The 20,059-nt window shown below is 40.5% G+C and overlaps 1 protein-coding gene across 1 annotated transcript in view; it reads right to left on the bottom strand.

Moving 5' to 3' along the window:
- Window positions 1-20,059, bottom strand: part of CNTN6 (contactin 6) — a 228,069-nt gene that overhangs the window by 34,333 nt on the left and 173,677 nt on the right. The window contains exon 12 of the mRNA XM_073351147.2: window positions 1,829-1,956. Coding sequence (XP_073207248.1) covers window positions 1,829-1,956 — 128 coding nt within the window. The remainder of the gene's footprint in view (window positions 1-1,828; window positions 1,957-20,059) is intronic.

Below are 20,059 nucleotides of genomic sequence, written 5' to 3'. Positions count from 1 at the left end.
CTGGCATGTTGCACAGGGGTGAATGTAACCCTTTCCTATGATGAAAACTTCTTTGTTTTTTATTCTGTTAAGGTTCCCACCCTTTGTGACTAAGCATTCTATGTAGTATATAAAGAGATCTGGGTACTTAGAGTTTAAAAAAAAAAAACAAAAAACAAAAAACTGTTCCTCTCTTTCTCACAAATCCTTTAGGATAGGGAAGGAGGGAGCAATTGTATGGGGCTCCTGAGCTCAGGGAGTCCCCGAAATATCCTTATCATCTGTGTAAATAAAGTGAAATGGGAAAACATCAGGTCCCAGAGAACATGATGTACCGGAGCCTCAAAATTTCCCTCAATGGGCCTGTAGGTAGGCAATTACCTGTAAACAGCCCCTTTAGAAAAAAATAGGTATGGCTCATAGGTAGCAGCAATTACTATGTTGACTCCATAACACTTTCAATGACCATTCAGATTCTGGAAAACTTCTTTTCATATATTAGCCTGGTGGGTGCATTTTGACATATCCCGTCAGGTTACTTCAGTCACATTCTCTTAGAACACTTCAGACTGGATTTGTCAGAATGCAACCTGACTAGGACAAGTCCATAGTGATGTCTCACAAAGTGACATCAAGTCAATTTCTTTCAAAGAAGAGGATTAGAAGTTCAACTAATATGCAGTTTGAAATAAAAAATTAACATGAGAAGAAGGTGTTTTTTCCTTCACTAAAATGACTTGCTTGGTGATGTGAACATTTCTGGTTAGCTGGCAGCTCAGATTACTCCCCCGAGAAGCAGATATTTTTAGCTGTTGGAGCAGGCAGTGAAATCTCACAAATGAACCTGGGAGGTTAAGGTGTTAAAATTCAGGAAAGTAACGAGCAGTGAAGTGTAGGAGATATCATAACTGCTCCTTATGTTCTTTGGGAGTGTGTGTGTGTGTGTGTGTGTAGGCGGGGAGCATTTTAATATTAAGAATAGGAAACTGTCTGAAGGGCCTGAGACCACTCCTCTTGTTTTAGTGTCATGTGCCAAGGTGGTTAACCACAATTGCGATAGGGGGAAGCAGCTTCTTAGAGATTCTGTGTTTTATTAGAGTGAATTTTTTATTCAGCTTCTAAACCAGTCTTTTTTTAAATAGAACAAAACATTAAAACAAAACCAACAATAATGAAACAATCCAGTTTCCAGACTAATTCACTAAATATCTTTTCCTTAATTTACAGTGGCAGAAATAATCTTTTGTCGCCTGAGATCCAACGTAAGCTATAAATGAGCAGCATTGATTCAACCCATTGTACATAGCGGAGAACAGAAAGGTGTTCAGAGGCCCACAGCCACTATATTTCAAGTTTCTGGTACTTAGCTTGCAAGCTCTTTGTGGCAGGGACTGTCTTTTCGTTCTGTGTTTGTACTGCACCTAGCATAATGGGGTCTTGGTCCAGGACAAGGGCTCCTAAGCGCTACTATGATACAAATAATAAATGATGACTGCTATATATTCGATATAAGTAATCGACTGCTAGATTTCTGTTATTTTATCAATGTTTTTCTTAGAAGTACTGATTTAAAAATGATATTGATAACCCAGAGGGCCCTGGTGAAAGAATAAGGCTTTATTGTCCATGTCCTCTAAGAATGATACTAAAGCATAGTCACTACCTGTGGATAGGCCAGGCATTTTAACAGTTGCTGCAGCCATCTGGTAGCTCTGTTTCAGTGTAAAGATTTAGTTGAAACCCTGCATCATAACAGTATTATTATGATCTTTGACATCCCAGTATGTTTCATCAAATATGTATGTACATTTCCAATATTCATAAAGCACAAATGAAGACAATAAAATACCTTTCACAATCAGGGTTCCTGAATTCCTGGCAACTCCAAATTGATTCACTGCTATACAAGTATACACTCCTGCATCTGTTTTGGTAATATTATATATCTTGAGACAGCCATCCTCTAGCATAAAGATCCTAAAAAATATACAGATAGATAGATAAACTTAACAGGATATTGTGCCAACTTCCTGTACAGGAACTGTAATAAAAGTAACATTGCATGGCTAATATTTAGGTACTATTATGATGATTATACTTTCCTACAGCAAACTAAATGTATTCTTCACCTCCATCTATTAACTGTCAACATATAAGGAACATAAAAGTGACATACCAGAATTGACCATCAATCCATCTAGTCCAATTTTCGATGTCCTTCTGTGTTCAATGTTGGATGTTTCAGAAGAAGAAATAAAACCCCAATAATGCAGCTAATTATGCTATATTATACTAGAGGGGATTTTTTTCCCCTGATCCTAGATGCTAAGCCGTTTACGATGTGAAACATGAGGACTGACGGCCTGTGTAATTTTGTCAGTTTTATGAAAAGTTGTTACCAGTCTAGATGAGAGCCTGAAACTCCATCTCACAGACAATGAAAACATAAAATACACAGCTTTGTTATATTGCTCTAAGAAATCACCTTATTAGTGACTATGGTTTACCTTGCTTAGTTATGCACTGATTTGTGAGTATTGACTAGTTTATACTGACTAATATTATGAGAACCTCAAAGATAATGGTGAGATATGTGGAAAGAAAGTTGGAGAAATAGATGCCAGATGAAAGCAGTGATGGTATATCAGAACGGTCTCAAGCAATGTAAACTCCAATTCCTGCATTTTATGTTTCAAATTTTTCACTGATTTTTACCTCTTTGAGTCAATGTGGCATTTCAGAGTATAATCAAGTGCACATTTTGGCCTAAGTTCTTGCTAGTTAAACTTTTAGGGGGCTTGAGCAAGGACTCAACATTGTGTTACCTCGCAGATGATGAATATGGACAGATAACTGTTCTGGGCCAAGGTGTTCAAAACACCGCAGGCCGGCAGAGGTACTCTGGAAAACGAGACCCACACGCAGCTAAGCAGTGAGTTATTGGCTTTATTGAAGGTTAGTGACACACCAGCAACGGGGACTCCAAGCGTTGCTGTCACGGAGGCGGAGAACCCAGCACACCAGAGCTTTGTCTGGGACGGAGTCCAACGAAGGGGCAACCAGCGAGCCATAATAAGAAGTACACAGAAACAGCTCATGAATATATAATTAGGTACTTTCCTAAGGGGGCTTTCCGCTACCTGGCGGTGGGCCATACAAGGCAGACAAAACCAGCCTAAAACCGGTTAGAGTTGGTTCTCCATGTCCTACAGTGACCGGGCTGACTCGAGAAAGCGGAAGTTCCTTAGCTAGGCCATAACAAAGTCTTCCGCAGTCCCTTACAATAACACTATTTTGCTGTGTCATTTTATAGACATACACACAATATGCAACCATCCAGAAGTGGGAAAATTTAATTTCAAATCTGAGTTAAATGGAGCAATAAATACTGGAAATAAAAATTGAGGAAATTTTCTGGCAGGGAGGAAGATATAAATCTGATATAAAAAACACATTTTACATTAAAAAAAAAAAGTAAGCCACACAGCCAGGGTTTTCAATGTTTACAACATAAATTTAGATGATTTAACATTTACATTATTAAAGCAAATGAACAACAACTAGAGCGCAACAGGAAGTTGGTGGTAATATCAAATACATTAAACATATACAAAATATTATTGTATCTTGTATTCCTACATATATTTATATCATGTTTATCTGCATAACATACCATGCACTATGTTCTACTCTGTTACATGGCTACACTTCTAATTTACTTTATGTAGTTGAGAGCCGTTCTGTGTAACTGAATACGGAATCTGGCCCAAGTTTTGATGAAGTACAAATAACAATTAATTCATCTTGTAGCATCACCACACTCTCTGATTTGCATGGAGCTAGAGACATGATTAAGACTGTGTTCAACTAGCTGTCCAATGAAAGGGAGCTCTCACACCTGTGTTTAGTGTGCTGGGTGATCAGCTGTGAGTATAAAAGTTAGACCTGTGTGGCTATGGAGGAGGAAGGCTTTTCTGTCTGCCACTATTGCTGAATCAGCAGGATGCTTTCATATATCCTAGAACTGACTAAACTTACCTTCAGGTCTACATTTTCACCAGGTATAGTTCATGTTGTTTATTCTCGCATTGTTCATCTCCTAAAAATGTGAATTTTTTTTGTGGGGGGAGGCAGAAAAGAGGTCCAAATTCTCTGCTGGTGTAAATCGATCACAACTCCACTGAAATCCGGGAAGGGAGGGATTTTCCAAGGTCCCTAACTGAATTAGGAGTCCAAGTCCCACTCCTACATCACGTAAGTGCTTTAGAAAATGCCATCCATAAATTATACTATACTCAACCTAGTGAACAAAGAAGGACAATGCTAAATCAGCCTAATCTCCCCATGCCACAATGAGGAACTTTGTAGCTAAAATGGGACCTAATCCTTTTGGAAGCCTGACAGAGGAATGACCCAATTTATTTTCTGCTAAGTTGTCACTAGCCCGAGTATAGCCATACTGGGGAGAAAGACATGGCTGCATTCAGATCTTACATCAGCTCAGGGTCTTTAACACCAGTGCTGCCCTCTGTGAGACAGCGGGCATCTATTCTTCTCCCGGCCTCGCTTCCAGTGTTGACCAGTAAGTCATTTCCCTCCCCCTTTCCCCTGTCCCTGACAAGAGGAAGAGGGAATCATGGAAGGCATTGTGACTGTGTTCTTCCTAGGGCTACTCTAGGTGGTGCTGTAGTTTGTGCACTGTCCATTGTGCAGGGCTATGCCTCAGGCCACACTAGCCCATAGTAAGTATTGATGAAAAGGTTACTACATTCTCAAGTCTTTGGATGCCAACACAATCACTGATACACAGCAAAGCCAGGGACTGAAAATATTCCCTTTGAAAAACCAACCAATGTTCTGTGCATCTGCCTTGTTATTCCCTATACACAATGTAATTTTATACAGTAATTTTGATTGCCCCTCTATGCCAAAGTATTTGACAAATGTGACATTTGTTAAAAACAATATGGGCTCTTTTTACAGCACAGCTTGAGTGTCTTTGCTTACAAACTGGGTCAAATGACATCCCTCAGGTTTTATCTTTGATATAGCCAACAGGGTTTGGCCCTAAATTGGCAAGACTTTCATTCTCTCTGCTGCGAGCTTCTCTAGCATTTAAAATGGGTCTACGCCACAGCTGCAGATAACAGCCATTAGAAAATACGGGTGATAAAATAGATTGAGGTGACTAATAAGCAAAGACTATTCATTCTGTATAGTGAAAATCAAAGAATGTTTCACCTGTGGATCACCAGATGGTCACACACTGTATGCCTGAGTTATAACTCAGACTGAGCAGGAGGTCGAGTTTAGAGTAATCAGATATTATGTATTTATTATGTGTGTTGTGGTAGCTCCTGTCAGCTCCAGTCATGGACCACTGTGCTAGGTGCTGTGCAAATATAAAACAAAAAGATAGTCCAAAGAGCATATGAGCTAATGAAATAAAGATATAAATGAATACCTACTGACAGAAAGATCAACTGCTTGGCTATATATAGGATCTTTGCATGCACCAGAGCTGTTCAGCACTTTGTATATCAGGGATTGGGAAGTCAAAGGTGGCTTTCTGTTACCCCACTTGTAGGTCAGCAGAGTTCATTTCAGTTCCTAGTGTAATTTACAGCTCTTCTAAATCACGCCAGGTTGTAATAATGGCCCCCAGATGCCATTATGTGAGCAGGTAGCAACAGAGCACATTGTGTTGTGCGGAGGTGGTATGAGGAACATGTGTAGATCTGGCTACACCACGCTGCATAAGCAGAGCATGCCCCATGCCACGGCATTCCCCTATATAAGGCCGTTTTACATTCCCTTTGTACTGCCAAAGCAGCGTAAAGCAATCGGATAGGGAACTCTAGAATGCACTGACATTTCTACTTGGGTTTATTCACCAGTGCTTAATTTGTGCCCGGGCTGAGCCCCGGCACCTCTGGGCTTGCTGCATCAGTTATGAATGCAAAAAAACTGCTTGACTCCCAGCACCGAATTGCTTGAGCCCAGAGACCTCTTTGATTACAAATTAAGCACTGCTATTCATTTACAATAGATGTGTTCCATACACACAGAATGCTACAAAACAGTCCTCAGCATCCTGCCAACCTTTATTCTAATTAAAGTGTGTTTCGGAACATTACATGGGGACTTCTCACAGGTACTGCAAAAGGTGTAAAGATTTCATTATTAAGACATTCAACACCACATTCTGCCAAAGTGACTGGAGATTGAAACTCACTCTAATGGAAAATTCCTCAAATTTATGAAGTTAATCCAGCTCAGAGAGAAAGATTACTGCTGATGGTTCATTTCCTGAATTTAGCTGTGCAAACTGAGATATCTTTCTATATTCTCTTCTGGAAATCTAGGCCTCCATGGGGTTGAGCACAATATTATGCATATTATGCATGACATCTTGGCTACACACATGTTTATCCATTAGGATTGCTCACTGTCCACTCAGATGTTGGTCAGATAATCCTTGACCTAGAGAATCGCTGCTGATACACAAATATTTAAATAATCAGCCAGTCTGAAACTGGACATGCTTTCTCTACCAAACAAAATATATGCTGGCAAAGAGAAACTGTGACAAAAGCTAATGGAAGTTTGAGAGTGGTTTTAGAATTTGAAGTCACATTACCTAAAAATTAGGAAGCTGGCAGTAAATGCGGGACATAGGCACAATTATTTCAAAGGGTAATGAACACATAATTAGTTAAAAGGAAAGGCAGTTAAAACAAAGAGTATGAGTTTGTTTCTGGAGAAGGATGGGGATACAGAGCATGGCAGAAAATTTAAATACATCCCGAAAAATAAGAGGGTGAAATCTTGGATTTCACTCAGAGGATTGGGCTGGTTGGCCTGTTTCTTGTATTTTTCAGTATGTTTTTTTATATAGTGAAATTGTGGGCCTGATCCAAAGCTCATTCAAGATAACGGGAATCTTTCCACTTATTTCAATTGGCTTTGGATCAAGCTCCCGCAGCAAATGATTAGCAAGAAAAGAAGCTGTGAAAAGTGACCCCATTTTGCTTTGTGAAATGCTTACTATAAAACTAACTTTTCACAAGGTTTGGACAGAATGAAGCTTGGTAATAATAATTCTTGTTTACATCAAAAGTCAAGGTAATTCCAAGTACTTGAACAAGATACTAATGTGCATTAATATTTAAAGTTCAATCTAACACAAGTAACCACGGGATACATTTTCTCCTCCAAGAAAGTCAGTATTTGCCAGCAAATAAACTACCATGTGTCAAAGGACAAAATGAATAAAAGTTAAGGTGAATCTGTTGAAAGCATCTCCATTAAGAGATGTCATGAGACAAGAGGTCAATGGGCTTTTCAAAGATATAATTGGTTTTCTATTTGAGGCCCTATGTCAGCAAGTTACTTGAGCGCGTGCCTAACTCTGAGCATGAACTAGTCTCAGTGAAGTCAATGGAAAGGCTCACTGGCTTAAAGGTAGTCATGTGCTTACTATTTTAATCTGCGTCTGAGCTGTGCTACTGTAGTGTAGGTGAATGACACAAATAGGTGACCATTCCGTGTGGAAATGAAGCAATGAATGAAAATCCTGCTTTATAAACACATAAAATAGACACACACCCACTACAGACTTTAATTAATCCATTATTTCTAGAATTATTGCTTCATCTATGAGATAAACATAATATAACGTCCTATCTCTATAACTGGAGTCCTTAGCTCTGGATGCCTATGACTTTACACTACAAAAGAAAATAAAAAGGACTCTGTAAATTTTCACCTGAGTCCAAATTTTCTTAATGGTCTCCGGTAATAAAAATGGTTTGCCACTTTTGTGCAGGAGACGCAAGTCTGAGCAGCACCAAAAATGTTCATTAAAAGTAAAGTAAAAGCTTAAGAAATCAAGCCTCATCTAAGTAAAAACTTAAGAATTCAAGCAGAGACGATATGTACAACTTTTAATTAACTGTGCCAAACAAATCATCTCCCAAAGTGATATCTCCTGTGAACAAAAGATTGTTGACAGCTATTTCTCTTGATCTTGAGGGCATGAAAGAATGACATGTATTTAACAAGGCTGATAGAAAATAAAAGCTGGAAGAGGTAGCAGATGTTAGCACATTAGATTTTAAACTGTGGCAGAGGTAATGTGTACCCTGCTAAATTATTCAAGGCAAGTTGTGCACTGCTATGTCATTCATTTTACCTATTTACAAACTTGCATCCCTGCTTCACCATTGCTGTACTTCAGTACACCACCAGTCTAATGCCATTGAAATCATTAGTTACACAGGTGTAAAGTTTGACTAACTCTGTAGTGAATCAGAGCCAAAGGTCCAAGTCCTACAGTCTTTACTGTAGCCAATGGGTCTTTTTTCCTTATTAAAGGCTGCAGAATCACAGCCTTTTGATTATAAAAATTGGTGTTGATTTAAATTTACAGCAATTAGGACAATGAGGGAGAGAATTTTTTAAACATTAGATCTGAAATTTTGTGTCCAATTTGTATGCACAATTAGCACAAGTGAATGCACAAGTCTGACAATTGCATGCACAAAGAGGTCTGACTTAAGGAATAGGCACTCTAGGCGTATGACTAGGGACTACAGAACTGGAATTATATGATTAGAATGGAATCTCTGCTTTCATTTTGGGGAGAAGTAATTTCTAGTCCACAGGAATGTGATGAAAAGCTTTAAACTGTGAATCAATCATAATCAACCCAGCAACATCTGCCTGAGTCTGCAGACAGGCTGGAACAACAGTTGAGACTGGTGTGCACAATCCCATGCATTTCAATAGATTGTTAACCACAAGACCAACTACTCTGCTCTGTCTTACCAACATCACCCAAACAGAGGACCCTGTGTGGGAGGAGGGTGCAACAGAGTCAGCACATCCATCCAAGCCCATCAACCCTAGCTGCTGAGATAAAGATAAACTTATAAAGATTGCAGACAATACCAAGCTAACAGGGGGTGCAAGTGCTTTGGAGGACAGGATTAGAATTCAAAATGATCTTGACAAACTGAAGAAATGGTCTGAAATAAATAGACAGAAATTCAATAAGGAGAAACGCAAAGTAATACACTTAGGAAGGAATAATCAATTGCACAAATACAAAATAGAAAATCTCTGTCTAGGAAAGAGTACTTCAGAAAAAGATTTTGGAGGGTTATAATGTATTGCAAACTAAATATGAGTCCATAATGCAAAATTTAAAAAAAAGAGCAAACATAGATTCATAGATATTAAGGTCAGAAGGGACCATTATGATCATGTAGTTTGACCTCCTGCACAATGCAGGCCACAGAATCTCACCCACCCACTCCTGCGATAAACGTCTCACCTATGTCTGAGCTATTGAAGTCCTCAAATCATGGTTTAAAGACTTCAAGGAACAGAGAATCCTCCAGTAAGTGACATCATCCTGGATGTATTAGTAGGAGTTTTGTAAGCAAGACAAAAGAAATAATTCTTCTATTCCACTTAGCACTGTTAAGGACGCAGCTGGAGTATTGTGGCCAGTTCTGGGCACCACAGATTGAGAAAGATGTGGACAAATTGGAGAAAGTCCAGAGGAGAGCCCCCAAAAAAGATGAAAGGTCTAGAAAACATGACCTATGAGAAAAGTTTGAAAAAGTGTGTTTTTTTAGTCTGAAGAAGGGAAGACTGAGGGGAGACAGGATAACGAGTCTTCAAATATATAAATGGTTGTTATAAAGAGGAGGGTGATGAATTATTCTCCTTAACCACTGAGGAAGTAATGGGCTTAAATTGCAGCTAGGGAGATTTAGGCTACACATTAGGAAATATTGCCTAACTGTCAGGGTGGTTAAGCACTGGAACAAATTACCTAGGGAGGTTGTGGAATCTCCATCATTGGACATTTTTAAGAACCGGTTAAACAAACACCTGTCAGAGATGCTCCAGATGATACTTAGTCCTGCCTCAGTGCAGGGGACTGGACTAGATGACCTACTGAAGTCCCTTCCAGTCCTACTTTTTGATGATTCTGTGATTTATCCAGATGCATCAGGGTGCTTTGTGTCATATGTATTTTGTACTGAACAGTGAGTTGCTGGTTAACAATGGACCCCACTATACTTTTTTTTTTCTTAGAAAAAATTAAATCAGGTCACTGCACAAATGACCTTATGGGTTGTGTTTGGTTCTTCTGTATGATGAAATGGGGACTCTACTAACTTATCTTTTATGGAAACTTAGTTTCCTCACCATATTGCATTTTGCCTTGAAGCTTTATCATTCAGTAAAACTCAATTCAGATGTCTGTCTATATTTGCATAAAAGAAATATTTGTCTTCACAAATTGTACATAGATCCTACACCCCAGGTTATGTGAAAAAATAGTAAAAATAAGAGACCTTGCTTTTTAATTAGCAAGGAACAATGCTGTGTTATCGCTTATTATGATTGCTTTATAATATTTTTATTTAAATATTTTAATAACCCTGTTCAGTTAGATATTGTAACTTTGTTTTGATCCAAATAGTAAATACTGGTTTTAATGGTATTTATTTTGTTTGCAGTTAATTGTGCCATTTGATTTCGAAGCTCATTAATATCAGCCTGCAGATAAAGAAAGTCTTCTTTTAAACATAGTTTATTAAATAGCAATACTATTAGCATACAAATGAATACTCTGTATGGGATAAACAGGTACAAAGATCATTAACATATAATATAAACAACTGGATCTAAGATGGAAGTCAGTAGAACCTTTTAACTAAAACCAAAGTTGTCATAAGGCACAATTCATGCACTTAGCTAAATTTAACTCTAAATGAAACTTTATAAGTGTATGCTCTGTGTCATTATCCAAATCATATTGAAGATATTGAGAAGAAATGGACCCAGGATGGATCCCTGTGGGACCCTACTCAATATGCCCTTCCAGCTTGACTGTCAACCATTGATATCAGCTCTCTGAGTATGATTTTACAACCAGCTGTACACCCCTCATAATAAGTTAATTTAGGCTTTATTTCCTTGGGTTTGCTTTCCCCTGAGACGGTCTTCTAAGCCTTACTAAATTCAAGATATATCACGTCTACTGCTTCCCCCCTCTCCACAATGCTTGTTACCCTGCCCCACTCCTAATACCAATTTCCTCTCTTTATGTCTGCCCCAGCTCCTCCCCTATCTGGGATTCATCAGCAAGTAGGCCTTATCAGCCATGACTCTCCTTGAGGTGCACCCTGTCACAGGGTTAGTTGGCCCTTTCCACTTGGTCAGTCCTTGTGTAGCGTAGACATCCCATCACCATACCACACAAATAACTGGTTTAAAGGCCACTGGCTGAAACTCCATTAAAGGCTTAAGTCAGCCTGAATAAAACCATTACTCAGAATCCCCAAATTCCTGTTGTCTCCCACTCCATTAATATTGGCTATCTATAGCATATCCTCACCCCCAATCCACTGCTCTAAACTGCAACTCCCCATACTGGTCTTTCCCAAAGGGGAAAACTGGGCTCCATGTGAGCTCAGACTATGTACACTATATACTCTGCCCCACAGTTCAGACTATGGAGTTGTCAATAACTGTGTGAACCAAAGTGCTCTGATTTAATTCCAGCATGGGGATACTGTGGGTGTGAAATAAGTTTTCTAGTTCACTTTAATGTAGTCCAATTAGAAGATGACTAAGTAATGTGAACTAAGAACCTTTGTGTTTGCACACGCCACATCCACATGGAGGAGTTACAGCTCAATACTTTGCTGAGCATTGATATTCACACTCCCGTAGTCCCAACTGCAGGACCAGCTCTCAGTATTAAGGCTCATCCACACTTGTTATGTCCCCACTTTCTGTCTAGCCCCACCCTATCTTCTCATTCCAAGAGAAGACTATGAAACTGTTCCAGGGTACTTGCCCAACCTCAAAGTTGTGACAATATGTCCCTGTTGAGGTTACAGGGACAAACCATCCCAATGAGTCGAAAGAATAGTAAATATGGCAGGTGACCAGCTTGGCTTAATGGTGAAATCCTAGCGGATCTTAAACATAAAAAAGAAGCTTACAAGAAGTGGAAGGTTGGACATATGACCAGGGAAGAGTATAAAAATATTGCTCGGGCATGTAGGAATGTTATCAGGAGGGCCAAATCGCACCTGGAGCTGCAGCTAGCCAGAGATGTCAAGAGTAACAAGAAGGGTTTCTTCAGGTATGTTGGCAACAAGAAGAAAGCCAAGGAATGTGTGGGCCCCTTACTGAATGAGGGAGGCAACCTAGTGACAGAGGATGTGGAAAAAGCTAATGTACTCAATGCTTTTTTTGCCTCTGTCTTCACGAACAAGGTCAGCTCCCAGACTACTGCACTGGGCAGCACAGTATGGGGAAGAGATGGCCAGCCCTCTGTGGAGATAGAGGTGGTTAGGGACTATTTAGAAAAGCTGGACGTGCACAAGTCCATGGGGCCGGACGAGTTGCATCCGAGAGTGCTGAAGGAATTGGCGGCTGTGATTGCAGAGCCATTGGCCATTATCTTTGAAAACTCGTGGCGAACCAGGGAAGTCCCGGATGACTGGGAAAAGGCTAATGTAGTGCCAATCTTTAAAAAAGGGAAGAAGGAGGATCCTGGGAACTACAGGCCAGTCAGCCTCACTTCAGTCCCTGGAAAAATCATGGAGCAGGTCCTCAAAGAATCAATCCTGAAGCACTTGCATGAGAGGAAAGTGATCAGGAACAGCCAGCATGGATTCACCAAGGGAAGGTCATGCCTGACTAATCTAATCGCCTTTTATGATGAGATTACTGGTTCTGTGGATGAAGGGAAAGCAGTGGATGTATTGTTTCTTGACTTTAGCAAAGCTTTTGACACGGTCTCCCACAGTATTCTTGTCAGCAAGTTAAGGAAGTATGGGCTGGATGAATGCACTACAAGGTGGGTAGAAAGCTGGCTAGATTGTCAGGCTCAACGGGTAGTGATCAATGGCTCCATGTCTAGTTGGCAGCCGGTATCAAGTGGAGTACCCCAAGGGTCGGTCCTGGGGCCGGTTTTGTTCAATATCTTCATAAATGATCTGGAGGATGGTGTGGATTGCACTCTCAGCAAATTTGTGGATGATACTAAACTGGGAGGAGTGGTAGATACGCTGGAGGGGAGGGATAGGATACAGAAGGACCTAGACAAATTGGAGGATTGGGCCAAAAGAAATCTGATGAGGTTCAATAAGGATAAGTGCAGGGTCCTGCACTTAGGACGGAAGAACCCAATGAACAGCTACAGACTAGGGACCGAATGGCTAGGCAGCAGTTCTGCGGAAAAGGACCTAGGGGTGACAGTGGATGAGAAGCTGGATATGAGTCAGCAGTGTGCCCTTGTTGCCAAGAAGGCCAATGGCATTTTGGGATGTATAAGTAGGGGCATAGCGAGCAGATCGAGGGATGTGATCATTCCCCTCTATTCGACATTGGTGAGGCCTCATCTGGAGTACTGTGTCCAGTTTTGGGCCCCACACTTCAAGAAGGATGTGGATAAATTGGAGAGAGTCCAGCGAAGGGCAACAAAAATGATTAGGGGACTGGAACACATGAGTTATGAGGAGAGGCTGAGGGAGCTGGGCTTGTTTAGCCTGCAGAAGAGAAGAATGAGGGGGGATTTGATAGCTGCTTTCAACTACCTGAAAGGGGGTTCCAAAGAGGATGGCTCTAGACTCTTCTCAATGGCAGCAGATGACAGAACGAGGAGTAATGGTCTCAAGTTGCAGTGGGGGAGGTTTAGATTGGATATTAGGAAAAACTTTTTCACTAAGAGGGTGGTGAAACACTGGAATGCGTTACCTAGGGAGGTGGTAGAATCTCCTTCCTTAGAGGTTTTTAAGGTCAGGCTTGACAAAGCCCTGGCTGGGATGATTTAACTGGGAATTGGTCCTGCTTTGAGCAGGGGGTTGGACTAGATGACCTTCTGGGGTCCCTTCCAACCCTGATATTCTATGATTCTATGTACAATACTTAGCTCCTCGTGTGTCTGTGAAGGATCAAATTACCCAAACTACAAATGGAGATAACATTCCATCCTACAAATGAAAAATAACTAGCCAGCCTGCTCAAAGAAAAATAAATAAATATAGAAACCACGAGCAATTCCTGCAAAAGTACACCAAGGAAGCCAACTCCTGTTCCTCTTCCCCTCCCCCCCTCCCCCCCCACACACATACTCACTCACTCCTTTTTCAGGCAATCTATGTAGGAAGAAAAAAATACTCCCAACTACAAATTTAGCAATCAATATTACGCAGTATAGCTAATCAAGGACCAATTCAAGTGTCACCAACCTGTTCAGTACCACCCACCCAGCTGACTGCCACCTTATTGAAAGCTGCAGCTACAGTGAGAAGGTTACCTTCTAATAGCACAAGGGAGGAGGAATAATCCTCCCATGCTGTCAACAGTCATACACCAAAACTCATAGTCTGGCCAAGAGAGGTCGAAGGCTTCTTCAGTATGGTTCTGCCAATTGAAGGGGACACAGTGAAACATAGTCCTTACAGACCTGGGAACCTGAGCCAAGAGTCCACAGTAGGAAGAAATATAATATAGCTTTCTACTGAGAGGGAAAGAATCGGCTTCCACTGGTTATTGAATTCTATAGTGAAAGTAGAAGTGTAAATGTCAAATATAATTGTCAGAAGGATAGCCTGCCAATTTCCCCTATTTGCTAGAAAATCCTGCTGTTTTTGAAAGACATTAACAATGCAGGAGCTCCAGAGAAAATCTCACTTACCCTCTTACAGAGTGCCTACACAGCTATTATTAGATCTAATTCCACCACTGATCACTATTTTTCATGATGTTTCAGGCATTATTATGAGTTCAGATACTGCCACTGATAAGACCAAACTCAGTCCTGATGTAAAGTTAGACCATTAATACAGGACTTAAGAGGGATTTTAAATGGTGAAGTGAGCCTTATGTGACCTTTTGAGTGGGAGTGAATTCACTCCCAGAGAGATTCTTCCTTCCTCCAGGACATACTTAGAGTCAATATAAAATCAAAACTGTTGCTGTCTCACAAATATTCCATATTTACTGTCTGTACAACCAGCAAGTAACATTTATCCACACCTCAGAAGTAAAAGGCCTGATTTGCAGTCCCTGGACACTTACTGTCATGAGCACTTTGTCTACAAACACACACAGTCAACTGCATGTGTAATTTGGTGCACTAATATCTGTTCATGCAGTTGAAAGATTCCAACACCCGAATAATGAAATATTTATAATGAAATCACACTGGTCAAAATGGAATTTGTGAATGAAAATTGTAGCATCCCTAACAATGGGAGAGGGACAGAGGATGAGAGGCAAACATGCAGGTCTGCATTTCTCTCTTATGAAGAACTCCTTGTTGCCATCAGTCTTCCTGCCTGATTTCAACATTTGACTCTCTCTTTCTTCCTCTCCTCACAATTTCCCACACTCATCCTTGTGATTTCAGATTGGTACTGATGACTCATCCAACCCTTAGCTGTACACCAGACCCTTGCCCTCACTTCTTCATTTGACCTGCAGCTCTGGTTCAATGCTCCGACTCCAACAGGGCCATTAACTTGATTTGGTCTCCCACCAAGTGTTGCTCTTTCTCTGATCTCTCTGTTGCTGAATTCCCCATCTCTGACCAGCACCTAGCCTCTTTCAGCATCATTTATCAGCCCCACACTCATGCCCTGCCATGAAGCCTTTCCATGACTTCCAACCCACCAGAAACAATGACTTCTCATCAGTGTTCAGCCCCCTATTCCGTGCCCTCTCTTCCCTTTCTTTGATTGATATGATTGCCAATTATCTTCATTCCTCACTTTCCTTCATTTTTCCCCTCTCTCTCATCACAAAGTAAGCCCTGCCAACCCCCAGCCCTGGCTCACCCCCAACATCTGCTTCCTCAGCTCCTGCTCTCACGCTGCAGAGCATCTCTGCTAGCAATCCCATGACAGGGCTGATTTCTTCCACTTCAGATTTGTTCTTTCCTCATTTAGTTCTACCTTCTTGCTAGCTAAACAATTCTACGTCTCCAACTTAACAGAATCCCCCACCCGCAATCTCAGCTGACTATTCGCAGCATTTGACTCACCCCTCAACCTGCCCCCAACTTATGCCTTCACTTCTCTCTCTGCACAAGATCTCAGTGACTTCTTCTGAAAGAAAACTGACAAAATCTGACATGACCTCCCCTCAGGCTTCCCTTCCTTCCCTCTTTCCCTCTGACAACTTTTATTGTTATTATTTTTATTACCGTATCACCTAACAGCCCCAATCATGGACCAGGACAACATTGTGCTAGGCACTGCACAAACTCAGAACAAACACACAGTCCTTGCCCAACGTAGCTTGCAATTTGTGCATAAGGCAAGATAAAACACATGGATACAGACAGACCACTGAATACAAGGAAACAAGGAGACAATATTAGTGATAGGCAGTGGTCATAAAACTCCAGTAGCCTAATTATTGTCACGTTTTTTGGAGGCATTATGGGAAGGGAGAGTTCTGAGGTAGGATTTGAAGGCGAGTAGTATATAGCTATGCAGATATTTACAGGAAGCCTCTCCCAAGTATGAGGGGCACCTATTCTTTCTCCATAACATCGCTAATATATAGTCTTTCCTATCCATCCGCACAGCTAACACGCTCACCCATGCTCTTGTCATCTCATGTCTCAGTTAATTCAAGATCCTTTTTTTGGACATTAACAAATGAAATCTTTCCCCCTTGAGTCCCATACTCCATGGTTCTGCAAAGATCATTTTCCTAGCCCATTGCTTTGATCAGGTCACCCCTCTCTTTGCATCCCTCAACTGGCTCCCCCTTCTCTGTTGCATCAAACATAAGCTAACTATTTTCACTTTCAAGGCCCTTCCTGACCTATCTCCACCTACCTATCATCTCTTATTATCTTATCTCTACTTCCACCTCCAATCATCCCATGATGCAAGCCTCCATTGACCATAAACATTCACAATATTAATTCATTACCCTCCTTAAAACTCTCCTTCTCCATGACGCAGAGCTCCCAGTTATGGATTGGATTTAAAGCCCATTGAAGTCAATGGAAAGATTTTGTTTGGCTTTGGCTCATGCCCTAAATATCAATGATATTAATATTCATGAATCAAGGGCTGAGTATGAAGCTCAGAAAGAGTGACCGGGGGGGCTCATCAATGACACTCACAGGATTCGAGCTTGTTACAACTCTATATGAAATGGTAAGAGTGGCAGATTGTTTGGGACATTTTCAGCAGGTGCTGCATCCCCCTTGGTATAGCTCACCTTAACAAGGCTCCCAGCAGCTGAATCGGAACTTTTTTACAAAGACAACACACAGAAGGTAAATTGTAACGTGACAATTATTATGCAGGTTGTCAGTCTTCCTTAAGCATGAGAACATATGGTTCATTTGCCTATTTGACGCTCGCACTAGCTGCTGTACTAAACACGTTACGTTAAGAAGTAGTGATATAAGATAAAATTAGGTTTATTGGCTTGTTCCATTATGAAGCTCTCTAAGGAGGGGGAAGGTGAAGAAAAGGCTCTTTTCCTATTGCTTTCTGTTGCACTATTGTTTTAATATCAGCAGGCTGCTAACATTTCATTGGGTCAAGTAGCTATCTGGGTGCCATTCTGCATTCTCATTAAGTTTCAGTGCAGTGGTTTCAGATGGAAAGAGCAGCAAAGGAAGAAAGGGAAACAATGAAACACAAGTGATAGGATAAGAAAAAAAGGAGGATCTTCCCTTTTATTTTCCTATCCCTGCTCATTCTTCTCCTATTATCAACAAATATTTCTGTTCTATATTTGCGGGAGGAGGAATTAATGATTTAGCCATATCATACAAAAACACTTTTTTTCTGTTTATAGGATCTCAGCAGGGTGTTAAATAGCAGCCACTAATGTTAGTCATTTTTAAATCAGCAGGTTCAGATAACTTGAATGCAAGAGTTTTAAGAGAGCTGACTGAGGAGCTCAATGTTGATTTTCATTCAACACTGGAGCACTGGAGAAATTCCAGAAGACTGGAAGAAGGGCAATGTTGTGCCAATATTTAAAAAAGAGTGAAGATGATGACTGCGGTAGTTATTGGCCTGTCAGTCTGGCACTGATGCCAGGCAAGATAATGGAGCAGCTGATATGTGATTCAATTAATAAAGAATTAAATGGTAGGCAATACAATTAATTCCAATCAACATGGAAAATAGATCTGTCAAAGTAACCTGCTATCTTTCTTTGAGGTAATAACGCTGACGTAATATACTTAGATTTCTTTAAGGAGTTTAACTTGGTATCACACGACATTTTGATTAAAGAACTACAGCAATATAAAATCAACATGGCACACATGAAATGGATTACAAGCTTGCTAACTCAGAGAACTCAAAATGTAATTGTACATGGGGAATTGTAAATGGGGGTGTGTTTCTGGTAAAGTCCTGCAGGGATTGGTTCTTGGCCCTATGTTAATTAACATTTTTATCAATGATCTAGAAAAAAACATAAAATTATTACTGATAAAGTTTGCAGATGAGACAAAAATTAGAGGCGTGGTAAATGATTGATTGATACAGAGCGATCTGGATTTCTTGGTAAAATGGGTGCAAGCAAACAATATGCCCTTTAATATGGCTAAATATAAATGTGTATATCCAGGAACAAAGAATGTGATCATACTTATTGTACAGGGGACTAAAAAGATTTGGGGCATGTGGTGGATAATCAGCTGGAACATGAGCTCCCAGCGCAAAACTGTGGTCAAAAGTGCTAATGTGATCCTTAGATGTATGAATAGGGGACACCTCAAATAGGAGTAGAGAGGTAATTCTACCTCTTAATTTGGCACTGCTGCTACCATGCCAGAACGCTGTGCAGTTCTGGTGACCACAATTTAAGATAGGTGTTGAAAAATTGGAGAAGTTTTAGAGAAGGGTAATGAGAATAATTAAATAATTAGAAAACATACATTATAGTGATAGACTTGAGGATGAAAGAGAAGTTAAGGGGTGATTTGATTACAGTCTATAAGTATCTACATGGCGAACAAATATTTTATAATGAGCTCGTCAGTCTAACAGGGAAGTATAACAAAATCCAATGGCTGGAAGTTGGAATGAAACAAATTCAGTCTGAAAATAAAGTATACATTTTTGACAGTTAGGGAAATTAACCATTGGAGCTATTTACCAGGTTCATGGTGGATTCTCCATCATTGGCAATTTTTAAAACAAGATTGGATGTTTTTCTAAAAGATAAACTCTAGAAATTTTTGGGGGAAGTTTTAAGGCCTGTGTTATAGAGGAAATCAAACTAGATGACCACAATGGTTCCTTCTGGCCTTGGGATTTATGAATCTCTCTTCTCTCTCATCATCTTCACCCATTCATGAACATAAGAACGGCAATAGTTGGTGAGACCAATGGTCCATCTAGCCCAGGATCCTGTCTTCTGACAGTGGCCAATGCCAGGTGCTTCAGAGGGAATTAATAGAACAGGCAATCGTTGAGTGATCCATCCCTTGTCATCCACTCCCAGCTTCTGGCAGACAGAATCTAGGGATACTCAGAGCATGGGGCTGCATCCCTGACCATCTTGGCTAATAGCCATTGACAGACCCATCCTCCATGAACTTATCTAATTCTTTTTTGAACCCTGTTATATTTTTGGCCTTAGCCTTGCCTGGAGTCTTTCTGTCTCCCTTCACCCCAGCACTCCAGGCAGAGCTAGTGCTCCTTCTACTTTGCAATCCTCCCTCTTATCTTAAGGGAAAGAGAGACTGATAAGGAAAGAAAAATGATTGAACCTAGAGACAAATCTTGGAATAATCTGAGCAATTTCCCAACATTCTTATGAAAGGACAACTTTTCAGACAACGTTTTTTGTCACAGTCTTTGGATTTGGGTGTTAGTGTCTTTGGGTCCCACATTCCTTGCTGTTAGACCAAAGGCCCTATTTCTGGAAACACTTCTGCAAATACTTAGTTTTTCATTTGTGAGCAGACCCACTGAGTTCAATGACACTATTCAGAGGTGCAAAGTTAAGCGTGTGGAGAAGTATTTGTAGAATTGAGCCTAAAATTGTA

The sequence above is a fragment of the Lepidochelys kempii genome, chromosome 7 (assembly GCF_965140285.1).
Source record: "Lepidochelys kempii isolate rLepKem1 chromosome 7, rLepKem1.hap1, whole genome shotgun sequence".
Lineage (NCBI taxonomy): Eukaryota > Metazoa > Chordata > Testudines > Cheloniidae > Lepidochelys > Lepidochelys kempii.
This window is presented reverse-complemented; position numbering and strand designations above follow the sequence as displayed.